At 45.1% G+C, this 26,121-nt stretch overlaps 1 protein-coding gene across 1 annotated transcript in view; it reads right to left on the reverse strand.

Annotated features, from left to right (window-relative positions):
• The window catches only part of KLHL18 (kelch like family member 18), a 46,831-nt gene extending 20,710 nt beyond the window's left edge, over positions 1–26,121 (reverse strand). The window contains exons 1-2 of the mRNA XM_068982950.1: positions 25,993–26,121; positions 727–857 (exon numbers count right to left, since the gene is read on the reverse strand). Of these exons, the coding sequence (XP_068839051.1) occupies positions 727–857; positions 25,993–26,121 (260 nt within the window). The remainder of the gene's footprint in view (positions 1–726; positions 858–25,992) is intronic.

The raw sequence follows: 26,121 nt of genomic DNA on the forward strand, positions 1-26,121 counted from the left end.
TACATCTAGATTCTCTTCATGGGAAAACTCTCCTCATCAGGAGAGTATCTAAATCACATGTGGCTATTTAAAACTAAATTTATTATTATTTACTTCCTTTATTTTTTTGGCAATGCTATGTGGCTTGCAGGACCTTAGTTCCCCAACCAGGGACTGAACCTGGGCTCCTGTCAGTGAAAGCGTGGAGTGCTAACCACTGGACAACTAGGGGATTCCCCTAAAATTAAATTTAAATTAATTAAAATTAAATAATATTTAAAATTCAGTCTCTCGGTCCTACCAGCCACATTTCAAGTGCTCAACAGCTGCATGTGCTAAGGGCTACCATTTTGGAGACAGCAAACAGAACATCTCCATCAATACAGGAAGCTCTAATGAATAACGCTGTTCCTGACTGAGGAAAAGGGTAATGAATGAAGACACTTATTGGAAAGACTACTCTGTCAGCTTAAAAGGCTAGGAGAAAAGTGAAGAGAATACTACACCACCAACTCTGTACTGAACCCTCGTTCCTATGAGACATGTTACTCCAACAGAGGAAAAACACATCAAAACTCCTTATTTTAACCCTGTCTCAGGCCAGTGGCTGAGGTTCTAGATCGTTTACTGGGCACCTACTATGTGTGTGGAGCCGTGCTAGATACTGGGTCCCACTGGAAGGCCCTCAAAGGGCACCAAACACAAGGCTGAAAGCAGGCTATGGAACCTGATGGACAAATTTCGTACCTTGGGTCCATTCCTTGCATTACAATCTCATCCTGCTTGCACTCCATCATGTCATTTGTAAACATAGCATGGAAATATGGGATAGAGGCTGCTAAGACGATCCGGTGAGCGCTGAATTTGTGGTCCCCGATCTGTGGGCAAAGTAAAACACAAAGACAGACATTGAGCAATGCAAATATGGAAAACCACGCTATTCCTTCCGCAGGTCAACTGCCTGCCCAGTGGAGAGGTACTGAAGGCATCCCAGCACGTGATGGCTGAGGCATTCCACAAAGACCCTGAAGGATTTTAGACTCAGCACACTCAGTTATAGTAGGAGAATGCAAATAGCACATTTTAAAGAGGTATTAAAGTAGTTAGAAGTTTTTATTTACACAGCAGTCTTCACTACACCCCTCCAAAGATCTCCTAGCAACTCAAAGACCTGACTTCTCGAACCCTTTTTCCTGATCCCAATTTTCAGATGGAAGAGACAAACTAGCCAAGAGCCCTGAAGCACTTAACAAGAGGCTCCTCAAGAGGACTAAACACATGAGAAATAAGACCAGGCTTGCAAAGTGCTGGGGGGCGGGGGGCACATGTGGGAATCAAGGACAGAGCGCATATCATGGGCACAGATGTTATGGGGTCCCAGGGTGCCAAGCAGGTTGTGGTAGACCACAAGGAGCCCAGAGTGCTCTTAGGAACGTGACCCTGGCAGCGGCTGGAAGGACTCGGGCTGTGGACTGGCTGGCGCTCTGCACAGCTCACAGGGCTCACAGGGACAGAGGCAGACTCTTTCTAATCTGTACCAAACCCTCATGGACACATCCTTAATCCTGGGGAGTTCTCCAAAGTGCTTTCCCACTGTCTGCCAAAAGGATATTCCTTTTAACAAGCTTTGCCATTTATAGCTCCAAGACACAAAAACATTTCCACTTAAGAACTTTCTACTCATCAGAAAGAGCAAAACAGTCTGGTTTTTTTCTTCCTTTTTCATCCAAGTCCCACATTAGTGAAATGCCAAAGCCATTTCACTGCCTCATACTCATCTCTTTGGGTCACATTTATTCAAGGATTCTAGCTTAGGCTGGGTCACCGTGTCCTCCTTTTCACTGACTTTTAGGTTTATTATCTGTTCACTGCTTCAAGAACAGGCACACCACCTTCTAAATACCAAAGGATCCTTAAGCAGATTCAGCTCCTACATGCTCCTCCTATAATCCACGTGTTGTTCTACTACCAGCGTTGGTGATATTATATGGCTGCATGCTGAGGGTTTTTCTTAATTAAAAACAAAAAAATCACACCAATACACACACTATTTCTTAAAATTGTTCTACAAGGCTTATAATGAAAACCAGAAGTTTCTGGTCCCCCGATTCCGGCTCCTAAGGGCAGCCTCTTTCTTGAGGTATTTCTCTCCACCTTTCTAAGTAATACGCCTATAATATTATTTCTTGAGGCCTCTTGGGTGACTCGGTGGTAAAGAATCGCCTGACAATGCAGGAGACACAGGTTCCATCCCTGGATGGGGACGATACCCTGCAAGGGGAAATGGCAACTCACTCCAGTATTCTTGCCTGCGAAATCCCATGGACAGAGGAGCCTGGCAGGCTACAGTCCATGGGGTCCCCAAAGAGGTAGACACGACTTAGCAAATAAACAACAACAATTATTTCTTGAATTTTCACTGCTAGTTATTACTTGTGGTAGTCAGCCTCCAAACAGCTCCTAACTGACCCCTGTCTCCTGGCATCCATGTCCCTGTGCAGGCCCCTCCCACAATGTCTCAGGGTTGGTCTGCATGACTGATGGAACGTAGCAGAAGTGATGACAGTAGGTCACATTCAAGGCTGGATCACAGAACACACTGGAAATTCTTCTGGTTGTGTCTCCTGGATCACATACTCTCAGGGAAGCCAGATAACAACATATCCGAAGGAGAGGTCCGGGCTTCCCTGGTGGCTCAGATGGTAAACAATCCGCCTGCAATGCAGGAGACCTGGGTTCAATCCATGGGTTGGAAAGATCTCCTGGAGAAGGGAACGGCTACCCACTCCAGTATTCTGGCCTGGAGCGTTCCATGGACTGTATAGTCTATGGGGTCACAAAGAGCTGGACACGACTGAGTGACTTTCACTAAGGAGAGGTCCACAGGACTACAGCCCAAGGTGACACGTGGCCTGCAACCCCATGAGGGATTCTCAACTCATGACCCACAGAAACTGTGAGGCAATAAATATCTGATATTTTAAGTCACTAAGTTTTAGGGTAATTTGTTATGCAGCAAAATATACCTATAATGTTTTCTATTTAATTCTTATGATGGAAGATGAGGATTTTGTTCTAATGCTTCTGTCACATACTATTCCACTTACTCTCAATTTTTCTATAGAATTATGACAAATTTTGGTTAAATTAGCATTAACAGTTGTACTATTAGGTCTATGTGAATAGTATTTGTAGCCAAGCCAAGATGTATACTATGATTGCATTTCTTTGTTGGTATAAAGCCTATTTTCCCTGAATATAATAAAGTATTGAACTCCCTTTAATGTGTTCCATCAACTACTTGTTTGTTCCTGTGGTATATCTATACTAGAACTCTTTCTGGGAATTCCTTTCCCCTAACCTGTATTGGCGGAGAAGGCAATGGCACCCCACTCCAGTACTCTTGCCTGGAAAATCCCATGGACGGAGGAGCCTGGGGGGCTGCAATCCATGGGGTCGCTGAGTCGGATACGACTGAGCGACTTCACTTTCACTTTTCACTTTCATGCATTGGAGAAGGAAATGGCGACCCACTCCAGTGTTCTTGCCTGGAGAATTCCAGGGACGGGGGATCCTGGTGGGCTGCAGTCTATGGGGTTGCACAGAGTCGGACACGACTGAAGTGACTTAGCAGCAGCAGCAACCTGTATCGGAATCCTTGTTTCTTGGATCCCATTTAATTATCTTTTAACTTAATTGCCTTTTTCTGGTGAAAAGTGTCTTCTAGCAGAGCATCTTTAAAAAAGGCGTACTATGAACTCACAGCATATCTGACGCCAAACGTGTTGGCTCTGTTCTCACACCAACCAATTCTCCAACTTTCCAGACACCAATTGGTATCCTACAGTTCAGTTCAGATAGTCACTTCTGACTCTACAACCCCATGGACTGCAGAACGCCAGCTTCTCTGTCAATCACCAACTCTTGGAGTTTGCTCAAACTCATGTCCATCGAGTCAGTGATGCCATCCAACCATCCCATCCTCTGTCATCCCGCTCTCCTCCTGCCTTCAATCTTTCCCAGCATCAGGGTCTTTTCCTATGAGTCAGTTCTTCGCATCAGGCGGCCAAAGTATCCTACAATTGAACTCAAATCTGACACTATCTAGAGTTAGTGTGGACCCCTAACAGTTCCACCAGACTGCTCCTGCTTCAGATGCCCACTGCAAGTCTGGGCCACTCGCACTTCTGACCAATCAGTTATAAGGTCAGAAGAGGGGTGGGGTTCCCCACAATCCCCCTCTTCAGGTTTGAGAATTTGCTAGAATGGTACTTTTAAGTAAGCATGAGTGATTAGCTCATTGCTCACTGGTGATTGACACCGTCTCCAGTCCCTCCCCCTTCTCTAGAGGCAGCAAGGTGGTGCTGAAAGCGCCAAACGTCTGATCACACGGTTGCTTCTTCTGGCAACCAGTTCTCATTCTGAAGCTGTGGAGGGGCCCACAGAGTTACCTCATTAGCATAAACAGGTATGGCTGACTTCGCCTCTTACCCCTATTACTTAGAAAATTCCAAGGGTTTTAGAAGCTCTTGGGTTGGGAACTGGGAACAAAAGGCAAGTATTACAACAGAAGATGCTCTTATCAGCCCTACAACTCAGAAAATTACAAGGCTTGTTGGAGCTCTGTGCCAGGAATCAGGGACAAAGACCAAATATGTATTTCTTATTATATCACAATATCTAAGGGCATATGCACAAAATGTCTGAAAATGTCTTTATTACCTTTAAACTTGGGTGGTATTTTAGCTGGCTATAAAATTCTGTGTTGAGAATTTTTTTTGGGGGGGTGGGGAGCAGTACTGTGGGATCTTAATTCCTCAACCAGGGATCTACCACGGGATTCACTGTGCCCTTGACAGTGAAAGTGTGGAATCCTAACCACTAGACTGCCAGAGAATTGCCCTCTTTCAGAATTTCAAGGTATCGTTCCACTGTCTTCTAGTTTGTTTCAGGAAAGTTAATGCCATTTTGAATACTAACCCTAAGTATGTGACTGCTCTCTCTAGAGGCTTTTGGGGCTTTCTCTTTTTCTCAGAGATCTGAAACCTCATAAGGCTGTAACTTGGAGTCGATTTAATTTACTGTGTAGCATCATTCTATAGACATTATTTCAGTTCTAAGAACATCTTTTCATAACATTTCTTTGATAATTTCCTCCTGTCTACTGTTTATTTCATCTCATATTCCCATTAGTTAGGTATTAGACCTCTTGGAATGAGCCTCTATAATTTATCTCTTCTCCCCAATTTTTCATCTCTTTCATTTGGTCTGTCTTCTGGGAATGTACTTAACCTTTCAATATTTCTGTGTGGTATTTTTCATACTTGCTATCATACTTTTAATTTCTAAGAAGTCTTCTTTTCTGGAGGTTCTTTTTATTTATTTTTAAAGAATCTAGTTCATCTTTTATGAATGCAATATTTTCTCTAATCTCTCTCAAGACATTATAATTAAAATCTTTCCTTCTTCTCCTTGATTTTACTGTTTCCTCTGAGTTCTTTTCTCTCCCATTTGCTTTGGACTCTGTCTTTTACGTCCTTTAAGTGTCTCACTGGGCTTCCCTGGTGGGTGAGAGGTTAGAGCATCTGCCTCCAATGTGGGAGACCCGGGTTCGATCCCTGGGTCGCGAAGATCCCCTGGAGAAGGAAATGGTAAACCTGGCTATCTGCTCAGACTTTGAAAGCTGCTGGAAAGCTCTGTTTATGAGGGCTAAGCTCATCAGCTTGTGCACTTCAGATTAGTGTAATCAGGCAAGAAGAATCTGCCATTTTTTGAGGGTCCTTCAAAGTAGGCAGTATCTTTAGGACTTCTTCTCTGGAACTATATTTATCAGAGAAAGATCTTTCAGTCTTTTGCATGGGAGCACCTGCCTGCAAATATTCTGAAAACTGTGAGAGAGGGGAATTGTTCTACTAATCACTATTTATAACTTTGTCTTAAAGCCGCTATTTTCAGTTTTGCTCCATACTCCATCCCATCTTCTGTGCTTGGTGTGCCTCTGATTCAATATCTAAGACTAAAATTTTTGTCTCCTACAAAGAGTAGGGGAGGGGCTGTAGGCATCTGTTTTTTACACAGACTTTCAACTAATCTTCCTGTTTTCAGTATTTGGTTTTTCCAGTTCTGAAGCTAATCCAGGGTTCCGCATTACAAATCCTCTTTCTTGTTACTTCTCTCCCCCAACCTCCAGCAAGAACTTTCAGTTCCTCAGGTCCATTAAGTTCATCACACTCGCTTCTTGGCTTCGACATTCCAATGACCTCTCATTTGCTGATCTCTCTTCTCCCTCTTCCGTGTGCTGAGTCATGTCTGACTTTTTGCAACCCTATGAACTGTAGCCCACCAGGCTTGTCTGTCCATGGGATTTCCCAGGCAAGAATACTGGAGTGGGTTGCCATTTCCTCCTCCAGGGAATCTTCCTGATCCAGAGATCTAACTGGGTGTCTCCTGCCCTGGCAGGTGGATTCTTTTACCACTGAGCCACCCAGGGAGCCCCCTTCTCCCTCTTACTATCATTTTAACGGTATTACAGGAAGGAATGGAGGATAAAATGTGTATTCAATTGGCTGTGTTAAACTCCTGTGCATTTATTTTTCATGTAGAAAGTAAACAGAAGACAAAAGGACAGGCTCTATGTGCACGAACTGGGTGACCTGATTTCCCAAAAAAGCTCAGCTAAAGAGACGACAGGCCTATCTTGGGATATGCTAGCCAGATTACATCTGAATTCCGTGCTCAGTTAAAGGGAACAGCTAATTTTTCTTTAGGTGATGGCACCTACATGCATTTGAAAAATAGCTGTACCTACACCTAAACAATATAATTTATCTGGCCCACAGACTGGTGCAGGTGTTGATTTGAGGGCCCTTTGCAACAATTCTGCAGAATCCCTTTAGCATGGGAACCCCTGCACCAGAGGTAGCTGGAGATCCCTCCTAGTTAGTGGTGTCTGAGACCTTGACTGAGCAAATGCAACCAGAAATCCTAAGCACCTCACACACACACACACACACACACACACACACACACACACACACACACACACACACACACACACACACACCCTTACCTCTTTCTGAGACCTTGACTGAGCAAATGCAACCAGAAATCCTAAGCACCTCACACACACACACACACACACACACACACACACACACACACACACACCCTTACCTCTTTCTGAGACCTTGACTGAGCAAATGCAACCAGAAATCCTAAGCACCTCACACACACACACACACACACACACACACACACACACACACACACACACACACACACACACCCTTACCTCTTTCCATTTTCTTCCTTGGAAAGACTAAGAAATCTTTCATTCCTGACCCTGCCCAGATCTTTGGAGATACCACGAACTCTGTTCCTGTCAAAGGCAAGTGAGACTCAAGATTCAACTAGTTGCTTGTTCAGGCAGGAAAAGCAGCAGGGCGAAATCTGAGTTGGGAGTAATCTGAGACAGGCATCCCCAAAGAAAGCAAGAGCTACTCCTAGAATAGATTTCTGTTTGATGGGAAACATTTTGATACTATTCCTCCTACCTTCAAGGAGCCCACAATAAACATAAATAAAACAGTAAGTGAACAGTTAAGTGCCTTGCCTGTGCAGACAGAATCCCCTTGGGATCAGTGGGGTTTAAGACTAAGCTTTTAGGCTGTCACAAGAGATGCTGAAATCGCATGACAAGTAGTAATCCATAATTTCACTAAGGCACACATTCGAATCATAAAAGCTATGAGTCTTGTGGGTAAGGATGAGCCTATAAAAATGAGTAGGCTTGGGTTAATCTGTAAAATTCCTTCTGGCTAGAAAGTCAATAATTGTCTCTTTAAGAGAGACAGTTATGGTAGATAAGAACAGATACTCTGGAACTAAATTAGCTAAATTATTAATTACTCTGGGTTCAAATCTAAGTTCTGCCACTTACAAGCAGTATAACCCTGGGCTAGTCATTTAACTTTACTACTTCAATTCACAAATCTGCGAAAGTGGGGTAAACAGTACCTCCCTCATGGGGTTATTGGGAGGATTATATTGGCATTTAATGCAAGGCATTTAAAACAGTACATGGCACATATGATGTGCTACATAAGTGCTTGTTAAAGAAAGAAAGAAAATGTCCTTATATTGAGAATTTCACAGAAGTTATTTTTAATTCCTTTAAAGAAGGGGTCAACAAACCATGGTTATGGGCCAAAGTCTGGCTTCCCTACCTGTTTTTGTGCTAAGTATAGGTTTTACATGTTTAAATGGTTGAAAAAAATCAAGCCTCACATTTCATGACATGTGATAATCATATAAAACCCAACTTTCAGTAACCAGATAAAAAGTTTTTGCTTTTGAACATAGACATGCCCATACTATAGCAAAGCTGAGTAGCTATGATAGTGACCATTGGCCAGCAAAACCAAAAATATTTACTACCTGCTTCTTTACAGAAAAAGTTTGCTGACCTCTGCTCTAGAGTCACAGGGAACAAATATTATGAAGAGGGAGGTGGACACATTCTCTAGAAAGGGAAAGATGTTGATCACTTATTTAAGACACCACCCTATGCCCCACCCACATCACACCTGATTTTCAGAGATCACACCCTGCTGAACTAGGATGAACTGTCTATACCTTGTGGAACCCAACACTGAGATACAGTGTCTAACACAAAAACATTCGTTCCTTTCGAAAAGGAAGTGAGCTCAGCCTGAAAAATAGAGGCATTCACAGAGGAGTCATGAATGGCCTGTATGGGCCTGCTACCACCAGTTGCCTTTTTTTAAACTTCAGCTTCTTAACCATAGTTACACAATCAATCATCCTTTCTCCAACACCCCCATGGAGTTTCAGTGCTATTTAGCCTCAGCAAATAATGCAGCCTTGTCCATCAGCAATGCAGGAGGTGGACTGCCTGGAGATGCCCTGAAGCACTTGCCTTCAGACCTCAGGAACCTACCAATCCCCCCACGTTATTCAGCAACTGCCCAGCACAAAGCCAGTGAGGCCCAGCTGTCCATCCAAACCAGAATCTTATTCACGTGTCAGACATTAAGGCTCCTCCATGTTTGAGATGTGAAGCCTCAGTCTTAAGCATGATACTTTTCTGTTCTTATCAGTCCAGTGGACTTCAAACTCCTTGAGGAAATAAGGGTCATGTACATCCCCCAAATAGTTCAGTAAATATTTATTGAAATTAAAATACCAACTCCATTCCTTAATGGCTACCCAGAAAATCAACGAATCTTTGCAAAAATAAAGTAATATGGTAGGAAAAACAATGGCAGTTTCACTAAAAGTGATAGCCAAAATGGCCCACAGCTTCCTTCAGTTAAATTTAGAGAAGGATATGGAAGACTGAGCAGGGGGCACTGTGAATTTTCTACTCATTTCCTTCAAAACTGTTTTACATATATAAGTAGATACAGTAAGGCTTTCCTCATAGCTCGTTTGGTAAAGAATCTGCCTGTAATGCAGGAGACTTGGGTTTGACTCGGGTTGGGAAGATCCCCTGGTGAAGGAAATGGCAACCCACTCCAGTATTCTTGCCTAGAGAATTCCAGGGACAGAGGAGCCTGGCAGGCTACTGTCCATGGGGTTGCAAGAGTTAGTGACTAAACCACCACCAGATACCGTAAACCTTCAAACAACCACAACGCTTGATGGCTAGTACAACAACAATCTATCACGAATATTCATTATCATCTACATATAAGATGACCTCTATATAGCTATGTAATATAAAGTTATTAACTATGTATGAATAATGTTTAATAATATATTTGCTACGAATCCTCTGTAATAGCACAATGATGCGGAGAACAGCTCCAGGTAACAAGGAGCTGGCGGGGGCTCCAACAACTCCGTGTGTGATGAAGCAGTCTGCGGTGGGAGGATGCTGACCACACACGGCAAGAGCCTTGGCAGCACTTCAGCCCTCCATCTTTTCTCCTGTTTGATTACATGAGACAATGAATGACTGGTCTAGACTGCTCAGGCTGGTTCTGCTATTAAGAGTTAAGAGTTCTGAGCATTGTGGTCTGGAGAAAGCCCTGGGAAAATGCAAGAAAGGGGGACCTTCCTTCCTGGTCTTAACAAATGGGCTCTAACCAAAGGTGGTTTCAGCTCTGACTGCCCCCTGGTGGTTACCTGCAGGCCCCCACTCAGCTCACCAGTTAGGTCTTCAAGGACCCCATGTATGAAAACGCCATGGAGAGGGCGTCTGCTGCAGGCATCAAAGGACAGAGCAAACACAGTGCTGGACTGACTGGGAACACACTGCAGGGGACGCAGAAATGGTGGGCAGCTATCTGCCGCAAAGATAACTCACTTTTTGAATCGGGGAAAATATCCTGACTCTGGATAGGGATAACAACTCCCAGTGTCCGATTGCCCATCGTAACTGGGGCATGTGACCTCCCTGAGGTCAGGTGGACAGGAACCAGGGCCACTGGGTGCCCTCCTCTGTAAGTGTGAATGGTGGATTCTGGAGCAATCTGACTCCTAGCTTACCTTCCCCTCTCCCCCCTCGCCCACCAAAATGAGATCCTGATCATTACAATAGCCCTAGAGCTAATAAGGAAACTGATTTTTTAATTTTAAAAATCTCGAAAAGAAGGTCTCCAGGCTGAGACCTGGAGAATTCTACCAAACATTTAAAAAAGGACTAATACCAATTCTAAACTATCTCTTATAGACAACAGGAGAGAAGGGGACAACTCAAACTGAAGTCAGGATCAGGCTAATACTCAAAGCAGACAAAAGGGAGCACAAAAAGAGAGGAAACTGCAGACCGACATCCCTCAGGAATACAGCTGCAAAATCCTTTACCAAACTACAAAAAGAATTAATCATATACTGCGACCAAATAGGGTTTATTTTGGGGACCCAAAGCAGATTCAATATTCAAAACTTAATCAATATAATCCACCATAAAAACAGGTTAGGCTTCCCTGGTGGCTCAGAGGTTAAAGCATCTGCCTGGAAAGCAGAAGACCCGGGTTCAATCCCTGGGTCCACCATAAAAACAGGTTAGAAGAAAAATAAATCACATGACCCTCTCAATCAGGGATGTTCAAAAGAAAAAGCATTTGACAAAATTCAACACCTATTCATGATAAACACTCTAAAAAGACTAGGAATAGGGGGAATTGCCTCAACTTGATAAGGAACATCTACAAAAGACCGTTAGCTAACTGCATAGTTGCTGGTAAAAGACGGAATACTCCTCCCTGAGAAGAGGAGAAAGGCAAGGCTGTCTACTCCTACCATTGCTATTACGCACAGTCCTGAAAGTTTCAGCCAGTGCAGTAAGGTAACAAAGCCAAAGAAAAGGAATACACATCAGAAAATAAGAAAGAGCAGTCTCCTTATTTGCTAATGACACAATGGTCTATGTACAAAATCCAAGGCAATCTACCAACCCCCACAATCCCCTCCCCACACACACAAAAATGCCAAACGCCAACCAGAAATAACCTAGAACCAATGAGTGAGTTCAGCAAGGTCACAGTATATAAGGCCACAGGACACAATATCATCATAGAAAATCAACTGTACTTCCACACACTATCTGTTAACATGTGTAAGTCAAAATCTAAAATATAATTACATAATTGCTCAAAAAAATTAAATGATGTGAATTTAACAAGTTAGCAGGATTGATGTGCTACAAAATGCTGATGAAAGACATCACAGATCTAAACAAATGGAGAGACATACCGTGTGCAAGGATTACAAAACTCAACACAATAAAGATGTTGCTTCTCTCCAAATTAGTGTATAGATTTAATGCAATTCCTACCAAAATTCCAGCAAGATTCTTTTTATAGCTATAAACAAGATTATTCCGAAATTTATACGGAAAGGCAAAGGAACTAAAATACCTAAAGCAGTTTTGAACAAAAATTAAGTGCAAAGGGCCAAACAAGCGCATGAAAAGATGTCTAACATTATTAGTCATCAGGGAAATGTAAATCAAAACTGCAACGAGATACCAGTTCACACTCATAAGTATAGCTATTATTAGAAGAAAGAAAAAAGGAAGAAAAGAAAAAGAAAAATCAAACAGAAAATACCAAGCGCCGATGAAGATGTGACAATACCGGGGGACCCGTGTGCACTGCTGGTGAGATGCAAAATGGCGCAGCTACAGCAGAAAGCAGTCTGGCTGTTTCTCAGAAAGTTAAACACAGAGTAACAATCTGACGCAGCAGTCCCACCCCCAGGTGTGTATCCGAAAGGACTGAACGCACAGTCTCAAAGATTTACTTGTACACTCGTATTCACAGCGCCAGCATTCACAGTGGCCGAAAGATGGAGACAACCCAGGCGCCCGTCAATAGATAAGTGGATAAACAAAGTGCGGCATATACATATAACAGATCACCGTTCTGCCCTAAAAAGGATGGAATCAAGAAAAAGATAAGGCGCAGATTGGAAGGAAATATTTCCAAAACACATGTCTGAGAAAGGACTGTTATTCAAAAGATGCAAGAAACTTTTAAAAATCCATCAATAAGAAAACAGCTGAATTTAAAAATGGGCAGAAGACTTTAACAGACATCTCCCCAATACAGATGGCAAAAAATAAGTGTATTAAATAAGCATATTAAGACACTCCACACCATGTCATCAGGGAAATGCAAATTAAAACAATGAAGTAACAATACATATCCACTAGAATGGCCAAAACCCAGAGCACTGCCAACACTGAATGCTGGCAAAGACGTGGAGCAACAAAAATGCTCATTCATCACTGGTGGGAATGTAGAACGGGACGGCTGCTTCGGAAGACAGTTCGGCACCTTCTGACAAAGCTAAACATATTCTTAGTGTGTAATCTCGCAATCACGCTCCCTGGAATTTTCCCAAAGGAGTTAAGAAAAGAGCTATCAAGCCATGAAAAGACATAGACGACCCTTAAATACATATTCAAGTGAAAAGAAAAAAAATCTTTAGAAGGTATATACTATATGCATCCAACTACCTAACATTCTGGAAAAGGCGAGAACTATGGCGATAGTACAAGGCTCACTGGTTGCCAGGGGTTAGGGAGGAGCCAACAGGTGAGCACAGATGGGCCTCCGGGCCATGGAACGGCTCTGTGACACTATAATGGTGGACACGTGCCATTCATTCCTCAAAAACCTTGGAACATACACCACCAAAAGTGAACGCTAACATAAAGTACAGGCTCTGGGTGGTACTAATGTGTCGATATAGGCTTATTGATCGTAACAAATGTACCACCCGGGTGCAGGGTGCTGACAGTGGGGAGGCTCTGTGTGCAGCAAGAACAGGGAGTGTATGGGAAATCTCTGTCTTCAGTTCAGTTGTGCTGCAAACCTAAAACTGCTCTAAAAAAAAAAAAAAAAAAGACTTTTTTTTTTAAAGGGGGATGAAATTCTAATACACCCTACAACATGGATGAATCTTGAAAACATTATACTAAGCGAAATAAACCAGGCACAAAAGGACAATATTATACGATTCCACTTATATGAAGGGTGTAGAATCGTGAAAACCACACGGACAAGAAAATACTGGGTTCTGCAGTAAGTTTGTTTGGGTTTTTCCATAAGATGTCATGGAAAAACTCAAACGAACTTTTTGGTTGGCCCTATAAAACAAAGGAAACCAGGATCTGGGGGGAGGGGCATTGGGGACTTGTTACTTAATGTTTATAGAGTTCTGCTTCAACTGATGAAAAAGTTTCCAAAATACACAGTGGCACTGGCTATACAACATTGCAAATGCATCTAATGTCACTGAACTGTATGCTTAAAAATGGTTCAAACGGGGGGAAACAGGTAAAATGAAATAAACAAAGGGGTAGGAGTAACTCTGCCCATTTCACTACTTGTCACACATAAAGCTAGAGAAAGCACAGCAGTGTTGTACTGGAGCAGGGAGAGGCACTCACCAACGAAAGAGAATGGAGAACCCAGAAGCCCCATCCAGGGACAGCCAACTGATTTCTCACAACTGTACAAAAGCATCTGCGCACTGCACATGGGAGAAAGAGAGTCTTTTTAGCAAATAGGACTGGAGCAGCTGGACATCCTTAGCAAAAAAAAAAAAAAAAGAACTTCGACATACACCTCGGTTTTTACAAAAATTAACTGGTATCTTGAGAGCAAGCCAGCAAGTGGGAAATTCACAAAGCATTTCTATGTTGTAATCTTGAATAAACGTTTCTTCTTTGGGAAACCTCAGTTTTTGCTCTTAAGACTGTCGACTGATTGGATGAGGTCCACCCCATTTTGGAAGGTAATCTGCTCTACTCTAAGTTTACTTTTTAAACATTAATCACACCTTAAAAAATTACTCTCAGAGCAACATCTAGACTGGTGTCTGCTCAAACAACTGGGCATCACAGCCTAGTCAAGCTGACACACAAAATTAACCACTGCACCAAACATGCTGGCAGGAATGTAAGATGGCACAGTTACTTTGCAAAACAATTTGGCGATTTCTTCTAGAACTGAAACTCAATTTACCACGTGGCATGGCAATTGTACTCTTGGGCACTTATCCCAGAGAAATGAAAACTGACATTCATACACAATCCTGTAAATGAATGTTCACAGCACCCTTTCTCGTAATATGTGAAAGCTGGAAAGAACCTAAAGGTTCAGTGGGTGAATAGTTAAACAAAACGTGGTACATCCATCCACACCATGGAACACTCCTCAGATCTATCAAAGAACAAACTATTGATACAACAAATTATATGACCCTCAAATGCACTATGCGGAGTGAAAAAAGCCAATCTCAAAGGTCACACACTCTGTGATTCCATTTTATACACCATTCTTGAAATGAGGAGTGGGGAACAAATCAGCGGTTGCCAGCAATTAGGGATGGTGGGAGGGAGGGCGTGGATGTGATGATGAAGGGGCAGCGCGAGGGACATCTTTGAGGTTACGGGGCAGCTCTGCCCTGAGGAAGCGGAGGTCACTGGTAACCCTGACAAGAGCAGATGGTGGTTCCCTGACATGATCAACTTACCTATCCCGAGTTCCACCAAAGGAGCAATCTTTCTCATGTTTCCTTGGATTGTCTAGCAATTAACACTCCTTATATGTTGAATGAATGAAACTTGTGAATAAATCAACTGGATTTAAAATTGAGTCTGATCATGTCAGTCCCCATTTTGTTGAGCTCCCTACTGCCTGAGTCAGATCCAAATTCTAAACTGGCCCCCATCTACCTAACAGGTTTTATGCCTCACCATGGCCTCTCTTCTGGGCTTCCCTGGTGGGAAGAATCTCTGCCTGCAATGCAGGAGACCAGGATTCAATCCCTGGGTGGGGAAGATTCCCCTGGAGAAGGGAATGGCTACCGACTCCAGCATTCTCGTCTGGAGAATTCCATGGACAGAGGAGCCTGGCAGGCTGCAGTCCATGTGGTCGCAGAGCCAGACGAGACTGAGCGACTCACGCTTTCGTGTCTCTCTTCTGAGCTGCTGCCAGTTCCCTTACATGGCCCTGTTCCCTTGCCTGGATCCTTATTCCTTACTTTTCTGCCTGGTGATTTACTCCTCAACCTCAGAAGATCCAGCTCAAATGCTCCCTCCTCTGAGGGGCTTCCCTGACCCCCAGGCAGCAGGCTCCTCCGTTCCTGAACACTTGATATGAGCCTCCAGCACAGAAGATAAGATATACCACACTATGTTGCCCCTAATGAATGTCTTCCCATCCAGGCTGAAGAATCTTCCCATGGAAAGGAAAGATTGAATCCTAGCACTGAAAACAGTGCCTCATTCTTTAATCTGTGGAATCAATCCTAAAATGATTTCATCTAAAAGGTGAGAGCTCTCAGTCCTTCATCCGGGGTACAAGTCACACAACTTTTGATGAGTTTCACCTCATCTTTCTGGCTCAGGGCTGGGGGAGCCAGTGGAAAGAAGACACTGGCCCTTGACTAAAGAGAGGGTAAGGAGCATTACTTTCTGACCTTATCTGAAAATTCATCAGCTGAAGCAAAAGCCTCAAGAAAAAGAGGATAAAGCTTGGGGCCAACCCGCGGAGGGCTTGCCTTCCACACTAACAGTGCATCTTGGACCCTAGAAGAAATAAACAAGCCTCGCTGTAGTTGTCCGGTTCAGGGCCATGTCCAACAAGGGGGTGGGGCTGTGTTCCTGGATAGCTTGCCTGCTAGTCCTGGACAGGGGCAGAAGGATGCTCATCCCATTACGAGCAGAAATGTTTAGTCCTCACAAACCCACGGGGCTGGGCATGAGACAAGCACAACAGAAACCACAGAACTGGTTCAGTCTGGAGTTTTGATGCTGTTTTAAAGCACATTCTATGAATGGATAGCCAATAAGGGCCTACTCTACAGCATATGGAACTCTGATCAGTGTTGTGTGGTGGCCTGGATGGGATGGGTGTTTGGGGGAGAATGTATATGTACATGTATGTACAGGTATGTACATGTATATGTATGGCTGGGTCCCTTTGCTGTACACCTGAAAACTATAACACTGTTTGTTAACTGGCTAAACCCCAATCCAAAAAATGGCTTCCCTGATAGCTCCGTTGATAAAGAATTCGCCTGCAATCCAGGAGACCCCGGTTCGATTCCTGGTTCTGGAAGATCCGCTGGAGAAGGGATAGGGTACCCACTCCAGTATTCTTGGGCTTCCCTTGTGGCTCAGCTGGTAAAGAATCCGCCTGCAATGCAGGAGACCTGGGTTCGATCCTTGGGTTGGGACGATCCCCTGGAGAAGGGAAAGGCTACCCACTCCAGTATTCTGGCCTGGAGAATTCCAGGGACTGTATGGTCCATGGGGTCGCCAAGAATCAGAAATGATCGAGCAACTTTCACTTTCACCAATACAAAATAAAAATTAACAACAACAAAAAAAGCACAGTGTGAAACCCTCTGTGAGGAAGCTTGGGTCTCTCCGCTTTAGGGGGCCTCCCTGGGTAAGTGATTCAGGAAGGGGGTGAGGGAGGAAGTGGTTGACCAGCTAGCACTAAGAAAAGACCTGGGGCTATGGCCCCACGGATGAGCCAGTCAAGAGCTGGCTAAACGTTCAGGCCTGTCCCCACCTCCTTCAAACCCACCCCCACTTCACCCGCGTCCAGTAGAGAAGGATGGGAGGAAAAAGGGAGACGGGAGGGGGGAGCCCTCAGAAACCACTGAGCATCTAACCATACCAACCACATTCGATTTGCAAATGTTTCTCACCAGCTCAGATGCCTGACCGTGAGAATTTGAGGAGTTCAGTCAGCATTCCACCCACCTTCCCAATCGCACCTTCCGCCTGGCTCCCCCATGTCTTACTTGCTCAAGAAACATCCTGCATACACTCCTGCAAGTCTGGGCCCTTGAACCAGCTCTCCCCAGGCTCTTCCTACCATGTCTGTCTGTCAAAGTCCTATTCATCTTGCAAGGTACCGAAGAGACACCATCCTCTTGATGAAACCATCACAAACCCTCTGAACTGGAAGTAACTGCCATCCCTCAAGCCTCTGGTGATACTGGTGCAGTTACGGAACTTACCACCCTCTGCCTTGTCTCACAGTTAACTGATGGCTATCTATTTCCCCTACCAATCTTTAAAGGCCAAAGAAAGGGGCTGACTCCCACTCATGGCAGGGTGCCTCACACACGCAGCAAAGCATCACGCACAGCTAAATGCACTGCGACAATATGCTGACTGAAGGAGTATCTCCAACCTAAGCCAGAGGCCCTGGAGGGGCACTCAGCAAACACTTCTGAGAGCTTGAAACATGCCAAGAAGAGTGTTAGATAATAGATGCTTCCCATGCTTCCGAAGCTCAACGTCTAGAGGGGAGAAAGACTCTCTCACATGTCTCTGTGTTAGTGTGCTAAGCAGGGAATGGGGGGGGGCAGGTGCACAGAACGCAACAATCACCAGAGTCTACTTCAGAAGCTCCAGGGTGGGGCCTGAGAGTCTGCATTGCTTACAGGCTCTGAGGCAAGGCTGAGGCTGATGCCATGACGCTATTCTGAGTAAGCAGGGGTTGAAGTAAAGTGGGAGAGATTAACTATACCTGGAAGGAGGTGAGAAAACTGTCATATTTCACACATCTCCCCACCGTAATAGGGCAAAAGAAAGCAGATGGCATCGGTCTCTGCCCATACAGGTTGGCAGGGAGTCAGGTGCGCAAATTTAGGACCACAAGACAGTGCTGAACAGACACAAATGCAAAGTGTTTTAAGAGAACAGAGGAAGGAGTGTTTGGCTGCTTCTCTCCCTTTGAGAAGAGAAAACTGCAAAAGGAGCTGTGAAGCGTGGGTAGGACTCTGCTGGCCGAGGGGAACGGATACTCCAAGCCCCGGGAATATTAGAGCGGAGGCCCAGAAGAGGGAGAACTGATGTCCTAAGACAGAGTCAGCAGCTGAGATTGTGGGCAGCTAGGAGAGAAGGGCAGAGAGGGGTCGGGTCTGAAGGAACTGGAGTATCGAGAACACAGGTGGAGATCTAGAAAAGTTGTTCAGGGTGGCCGTAGACACCCCCAGAACATCCTTAGGCTTCTCCCTCTTAAAGCTCACAGGAGGCAGCCACGGATTTCTGAGAGCAGCTTAGGATAATCAGAGGTTCAGTTAGATCAGCAGTCCTTCCATCCATCCTACGGAAAACCAGCCACCGCCTGCTGCTCCTGGGCTCCACCACCCCACGGCTCTCCCCACATCTCGCCGACTTAGAGAGACATGACGGCCTACAGATATGCGGGACAAAAGATGAGCTTCACCCATTGTGGGCAGGAGCCCCTCTGAAACCCACCAAGAGCTGAGCAGCTCTGTTCTACTTTCCTGCTCCGCAAACAAGTTTCTAACCTCTGATTTTCTTTGTGGTGTGGAAGAACAGACGTTCCTTCAAGAACAAGCCATAACTGGTCTCTTGCTCCGGCCATTAGCATTCTCCCTCCTGAGCGGGACAAGAAGAGGAAAGTGCAAACGATACTGTCTGCTTGCTTCATGAACTGTGGAAAATGCATCTTACCTTCGATACACCTGCCACCTTAGATACACCTCTAAGACCCGCTCTGCCTTGCCTTCATTGTCCCCTCATTCATTCATTCATAGATAAATAAATGTGATCTGGCTTCATTCATTCACATGCTCATTCAACATGTATCTATGAGGTGTACTGTGCTGTGCAAGGAACTGTGCTGGGCTGGGGGCTGTCTCTCCGATCTTGCATCCTTTTACTTTTCTCCTGGGCCACTCTATTCTTATCACACCAGCTGCCTGCTATCCCCACAAACGCGAACTATGCTCCTGTTTCACTTGTGCTGATCATTCGCTCTGCCTAGAATACTCTTCCCTCAGATACGCTCATGGACTCCTCCTTCACTTCCTTTGGGTCTTTTACTCAAAGACTGGCTCAGGTCCCTCCAAAAAACCCAGCACCCAGTCCCCTTACTATTCTTCTTGACTTTTCTCCACAGCACATGTCACCGCTGGACATTTTATACCTGTTCATTTGTTCACTGTGCCCCGCTGGGGAAGGTAAGCTCACACCCGCGGGGCTCTGCCTGCTTGGCTCCTGCCTGCTTGGCTCCTGCCCCAGCACTTCGGACAGTGCCTGACTCAGCGAAGGTGCTGACATTATCTGCTGATACCCTGTTGAGTGAGAATGAAAGGGAGGCCACTCAGGACAGGAGAATGACATGGTCACACCTGGAAACCAATCCCCCGGCTGCACCAGGATCATCCCATAAAGGGTCTGCAGCGATTCTCAGCATGCTGCCAGAGTTAAAGAAACCCCGGGTTAGAGGGTCTGAATTGGGACAGTGGGTTATTGAGCACTTGCTCTGCAGAAGCCTCACTAAGTGCTGCACTCACAGCCCCTGTTCTCACGGAGTTATAATCATGTAGATAACTATGTAATTATCATTACTGATAAATGTCGCAAAAGGCACGTGAAAGAGAGAGGACGAGATAAAGCCAATCTGAGAGTTTCAGTCCTGCATGACTAGACGGGTGGTGTGCCATCTTTAAACAAAGCAAACAGAAGAAGAGATGGTTTAGAAGAGGCCTCATTTTACATTCAATGAGCGTAAGGGTCAACAGGACAAATGGAAATACAGATTCGGCGCTCAGGAGCGAAACAAGAGGTCGAAACCTAGATCTGAAAGGCATTTCTAATTTGTAGACTATGCCAAGAAAGATGCTGTTGGAAGACAGGTTAGCGTAATGTGTTTTGCTGATCCTCTAGCTCTGTTAAGATGACATGACTTTTACATTTTACAAATCACCACAGAAATAAAAACCTTATAATGTGTATGCCTCACTTAAATGTACATCTCTTAGAAGTTGATTTCATTTACGTGACCATTTGAAGTGCAGTCATGGGGAGGAGCTAATAAAAAATGCGGTTCCTAACAGCTGAAGCGACTTATTGCAAACACTGAAGAGTAAGAAAGATTACTCCTTAGCATGAAATGTTTCTGACCAGTGGATCTAGGGAGAGAGACAAATTCTGTTTTTAGTGTCTTTCCAGTTACAAAGCACTGTAAGTAATCTCACTGGCCCACTAGCTAACAAGTCTTCAGCTTATCTCTTCTTTTTAAATTGTAGTAGTTCAGTTCAGTTGCTCAGTCGTGTCCGACTCTGCGAACCCATGAATCGCAGCACACCAGGCCTCCCTGTCCATCACCAACTCCCGGAGTTCACCCAAACTCAGGTCCATCAAGTTGGTGATGCCATCCAGCTATCTCATCCTCTGTCGTCCCCTTCTCCTCCTGCCCCCAATCCCTCCCAGCATCAGAGTCTTTTCCAATGAGTCAACTCTTCACATGAGGTGGCCAAAGTACTGGAGTTTCAGCTTCAGCATCATTCCTTCCAAAGAAATCCCAGGGCTGATCTCCTTCAGAATGGACTGGTTGGATCTCCTTGCAGTCCAAGGGACTCTCAGGAGTCTTCTCCAACACCACAGTTCAAACGCATCAATTCTTTGGTGCTCAGCTTTCTTCATAGTCCAACTCTCACATCCATACATGACCGGAAAAACCATAGCCTTGACTAGACAGAACTTTGTTGGCAAAGTAATGTCTCTGCTTTTGAATATGCTGTCTCGGTTGGTCATAACTTTCCTTCCAAGGAGTAAGCGTCTTTTAATTTCATGGCTGCAATAAAATATACATAAAACTTACCGTTTTAACCATTTTTAGGTGTACAGTTCAGTGGCACACTGCTGCAGAACCATCACCACCACCTATCTTTAGAACCTCATCTTCCTAAACTGAAACTCGGTACCCATGAAACACTGACCCCGATTTCCTCCTCCTAGGCCCTGAGAAATCGCCATTCTACTTTCTCTTTTTATGAATCTGACTACTCTGGTTACCCCATTTAAGAAGAATCATACAATATCTGTCCTTCTGTGACCAGCTTATTTTGAAACGTAGCATAATGTCTATAAGGTTCATCCATTTGCGCTTAGGGTCAGAATTCCCTTCCTCTTTAAGGTTGAGTAATATTCCAGTGGATACATGGAATATTACTGCACTGCATGTATGGAATGAAATGGATTGCATCTTGTTTATCCCTTCAACCACTGACACAGCACGCCACTGGGCTGCTTTCGTCTTTTGGACACTGTGAACAGTGATGCTATGAACCTGCTTGTACAAATACCTGTTCTTGAGCTTATTTTCCGAAAAAAGCATTTCTATGTTCTCGTCAGATATGCAGCACACTGCCCAGATATATTGGGCCACAATACTGATCTACCTGGCCTGCCACAAGCCCAAACTCTGGCCTTTACCTTCCCAGCCCTGCACACAGCCAGTCAGGCCCATGGGAACACAGGAGCCATCATGGTCTCCTCTGGCCTGCCCCTGTGCAAGCAGCTAAGCATCCTCAGCTACCACTGAGATAGAAAGGGACCATGGTGTCTTTGGCTAATACTTCGGAATAGTCAGCTTCAAGCTTCAACAGAGCTGCAAGGCTTTACAGATGAGATACTGGGACTTCTCTGGGGGTCTGGAAGCTGAGGTGCTCCCAAAGCAGGGGGCCCAGGTTTGCTTCCTGGTCAGGGAACTAGATCCCACGTGCTGCAGCTAAAAAGATCTCACAAAGAAGACAGAAGACCCACGTGCCACAACAGAGACCCGGCACAGCTCAATAAATAAATATTTAAATAATAATTTTAAAAAAAGATGAGATGCACAACGTAACAGTAGCTTCTCCTATGTCAGTTATCGGTCACAGACCAGGCCAGTCCCTTGATCAACTGCTGTGAGTGGGGGAAAAAAAAAAAGTTTTTCTTTTCTGATTCACCTGTACTCTTTAACAAGAGTTGCTTCCAATCTCTGAAACCACAGAAGTAGACGCTGGGGCAATAAAGCAAGTGTAACCGAATCCACAAGTCTTAAACTTTACAGAGGCTGTATCAGTATACAACAGGGGTCAGCCAATGGGTCTGGCCAACACCTGTTTTTATAAATAAAGTTTTACTGGACCACAGCCAGACCTGCTCGTTTATGTACTACGTACAGTTGTTCCCGTGCTACAACACCCAGAGTTGGATAGCTGCAACTTAAACAGTGTGACCCACAAATCCTAAAATATTTACTATCTGGCTCTTTACAGAAAATGCTTGCCAGCTCCTGGTTCACACATCTTGGTTCATTCTTCTCCCCAACTAGAAACAATGATGTGATCCCGCTGTTTGGGTAGAAAAGGCCTAAATGGATTGTGAGGAAGTTGGCTGGTTTCTATGCCAAGGAGACAATGGGAGTGCCAACAGTCAACAAACCTAAAGTAGGAAGGCAGATGCCATACTTATAATTCACGAGGGGCTAGGAATACATCTTGGAGAAAGGACACGGTCTCATTTTCCATCAATCAGCACACAAGTTGAACCAGGTGTGGCCAAGGGGCAAACAATGGGATCTCATGTACAAAACAATAAAGGAACCACCTGCAGTAAGAAGCATCCCCAAAGACAGGCTTCTGACATTCACCCAGATGGCTGGCCAAGCACCAGAAGCCACAGGATGAACCCAGTGAATGTTGCTCAGTTAGGAACTGATTTTCCAAGATACCTCAGTTGGGCTGCACACAGCAAGCCTACAAGGCCTGTATGTGCCCAACTTTAAGACCAAAGAAAGAACCTGAAGTCAGCAACAGAGCCATCAATGGTTTAACGGATAGCGGGGATCTTATACGTCTGAAACAAGGTCCTGGAGTGACATCCCACTGTGTGCAGAAGGCAGGCAGGACACGGGGGTAGTCTTCACTCCCAAGTGGAAGGAGATGACCAGTAGTAGGGAACCTGATGTCAGGTGGGCTCATCAGTCACCAGGGAAACAAAGAGGGACCCCCCGCCCCCTGCTCCTTTGCTAAGAATAATCACGGGGTGAGGGGCGGGGAATAAGAGGGTGGAAAGGCCAGTCATGTGAGCAGGATATAGATGAAGCAGGTACTGGTTGGGCAGGAGATGTACAGAGAGCAAGACAACAGCCATCTCGAGTACCCTGACCATGTAACTCTCTCCACCTACAGTCAGGCAGCATCAAGCTCCTTCATTCATCTAAATCAGTGTCCAAATTTAACAACACCCCCGACATAACTCACAAAAGAGCAAAACCGACTTTTTGATGAATATGAATTCATAACACAGGTGCCCACTGTGATATGTGAACAGGTGCTCTAACGGAACACACTCTTCCCCTTAATTTTAACTGCTCATCAAAAACAGGCAAGGCTGAAAAGGAAACACAACTACCTGAAAAAAGTGAGTGGAGAGCCCCGGTAATGAACAATATTCAGAAGCACAGTACTTCCCAATACAGGGTCATTTCCAAATCAAGAGTCAAGAAGCCTTAGGTCCAGAAGACTAGCAGAAAAAGCCCGTGTCTGTCTCCTGTCCTGAAACAGAAGAGTGATACTGCACCTGGCCATACCCATCACTGTCCTCTGTGCTCACAGAGGACGCTGCTGACAGAGGACAGCTTGTTTCCTGCTCTGCTTATATACCAGTAGCAGGGCAGGTGAGTAATCTGACAGAGGACGTAAAAGCATTGCTTCCACCAACCAACAGCTGTGTTGGATCTCAGATAATACAGCTTTGTGCCTTGGGCAATCCCTTAATATCGCTAAGCCCCAGGGTTTTTTCATCTGTGAAATGGATGGCTTTGTAAGAAGACCTCGATGGCTCCTTTTAATATGATTATTCTAGCTCTCTAATTATACATTAGTGCTACTCACTAACAACACATGACATAAAAATGGCGTGCACCAACAAGTCCTTACCTCACTTCCTGATATCCGCCTCCACCTACTCTTTCATCACAAAATCAGTACGACAACAAATTAGGCAAGATTCCAGACTCAAGTATGTGGCCCTTGAAGTCAGCTTCAGTGAAAACTGTGTACTTGGGTTTAGTGGGTTAGGGTGAGGGTTATATAGTATGACTATCTTACTCCATCATGTCCTTTTTTCATCTCTGTGTCTTAGAAGCTTTCCCTGGCTTACTCTTACAGCCTAAATGTTAAACCAAAAATTCACCCCTATTATTGCTTTTCACCAGTCTTTACTCACCCCAAGCATTACTGCCACAAGCAGATCATTCTCTTGCTTACAAATCTCTAGAACCCTCAACACCTGCTTCCATGTGATCACTGTGAACAAAAAACCTCTCATTTATATTTATTTTCTGTTTCCTCTAGTCCAGCTCATTTTTCTCAAAAGGCTCACTCCCCACGAAAGATGCTGTCCCCTTGCTGTCCACTTCACTCCTCTTCTGGAAAACTAATCTCCTTCAAGAGGGCTTTTTAAAAATTATTATTAAAATTTTTTTTATTTTTAATCGAAGGATAATTGCTTTACAATACTGTGTTGGTTTCTGTCTCAGAAGGGGTTTAGAGTGACAAAAACCTTAGGCCAGGCATTACGCAAAGAATACCGCAAGTTTTCTCATTTAATCCTCATATGAATACTAAGAATTAGAAATCACCCCTGTTTTCACATTTGGAAAGCTGAAGCTAAGAGAGCTTAAGTAACTTGCCCAAGGATTTTAATCCAAATCCTTCTTCTATCTCCAAAGCCACACTCCTAACCATTCTACTTCACTGTCTCAGGAGGTCTGACTCAGAAATGTGGAAGAGGAAGTTTCCTTAACCCTGCGGAAACCAAGAAGAGCACAAAGATCTCTGCATAGTTTTATTTTTTAAACACGGTCCTTCGCAGATGCTAACATCCTTCTAGCCAAAGCCCAACAGGGAACAGGATTTCCAGCATCTCCACCTGGAGGGCTCCACCTGGCTCAGCAGCTCGGCCGCGGAGCAGGACAGCATGCCTCCCCAGCAGGAACGGATACAAAAGCACGGGAGGAAGGCTGGGTCTTGTACCCAGAATGCCAACAAGGAACAGGTGGTTAAGAGAGCCCTGTCCCCAAGCGAGGCCATCAGTCCATTCTCTCGGACCTCTGCGGTGCTGGTAGCGTGACTTCCAGTGTGGGGTCAGGGGAGTGGTCCACCTCAAAAGATTTCCAGATCCGATTTTAAAAGCTCTTATTACGCGACAAGGCAGTAATCTAACAGTCCAGGGCGAGCAATGACTCCTCAGGAAGAGCCCACGCCTCTATCACACCGCAGCTAACTCGGAGGGGGCACGTCTGTGGTGACAAGAAAAGGTGCTTTTCCGTGGTGCCCAGCAGAAGGTAGAAAGAGCCGCCGCCCCCTTCCTCCACAGAGCGGCTCCAAGCCCGTATTTTTTTTTTTCTCGTCTGTGTGACAGAAAAAGGAGGCGGGTACCCCAAGGTCCCCGAGGGCCTCAGCGGCGCACCTCTTAGCGTTTCCTTCCAAGGTCTGAGACTGAGAGGCTGACCCTGTCCGTCTACCCCTCAGCCCCAAGCCCCCTCTGCCGCTCGGCACCTCTCTTTCCCCGCCGGTCGCTCTCACTCCCACCTCGTTTCCCCATCCCTCAGCGCGCCAGACCTCTCTTCCCCGATGCCCCCATCTCTCTTCCCTCCCCGTTCGGCCCCCGGGCCTTTCAGCCCCACGCTGCCCGGCCCCTGGGACCTTGAGCGTCACGTCGCACAGCTTGCCCTGCCGCCGGATCTCCTCCATGACGCCGTAGCCGCGACTAGGCAACTCGGACACGGAGAAGTGCACCAGGTCCTCCAGCTCCTCCGCGCCGTCCTCCACCAT

The sequence above is a fragment of the Capricornis sumatraensis genome, chromosome 10 (assembly GCF_032405125.1).
Source record: "Capricornis sumatraensis isolate serow.1 chromosome 10, serow.2, whole genome shotgun sequence".
Lineage (NCBI taxonomy): Eukaryota > Metazoa > Chordata > Mammalia > Artiodactyla > Bovidae > Capricornis > Capricornis sumatraensis.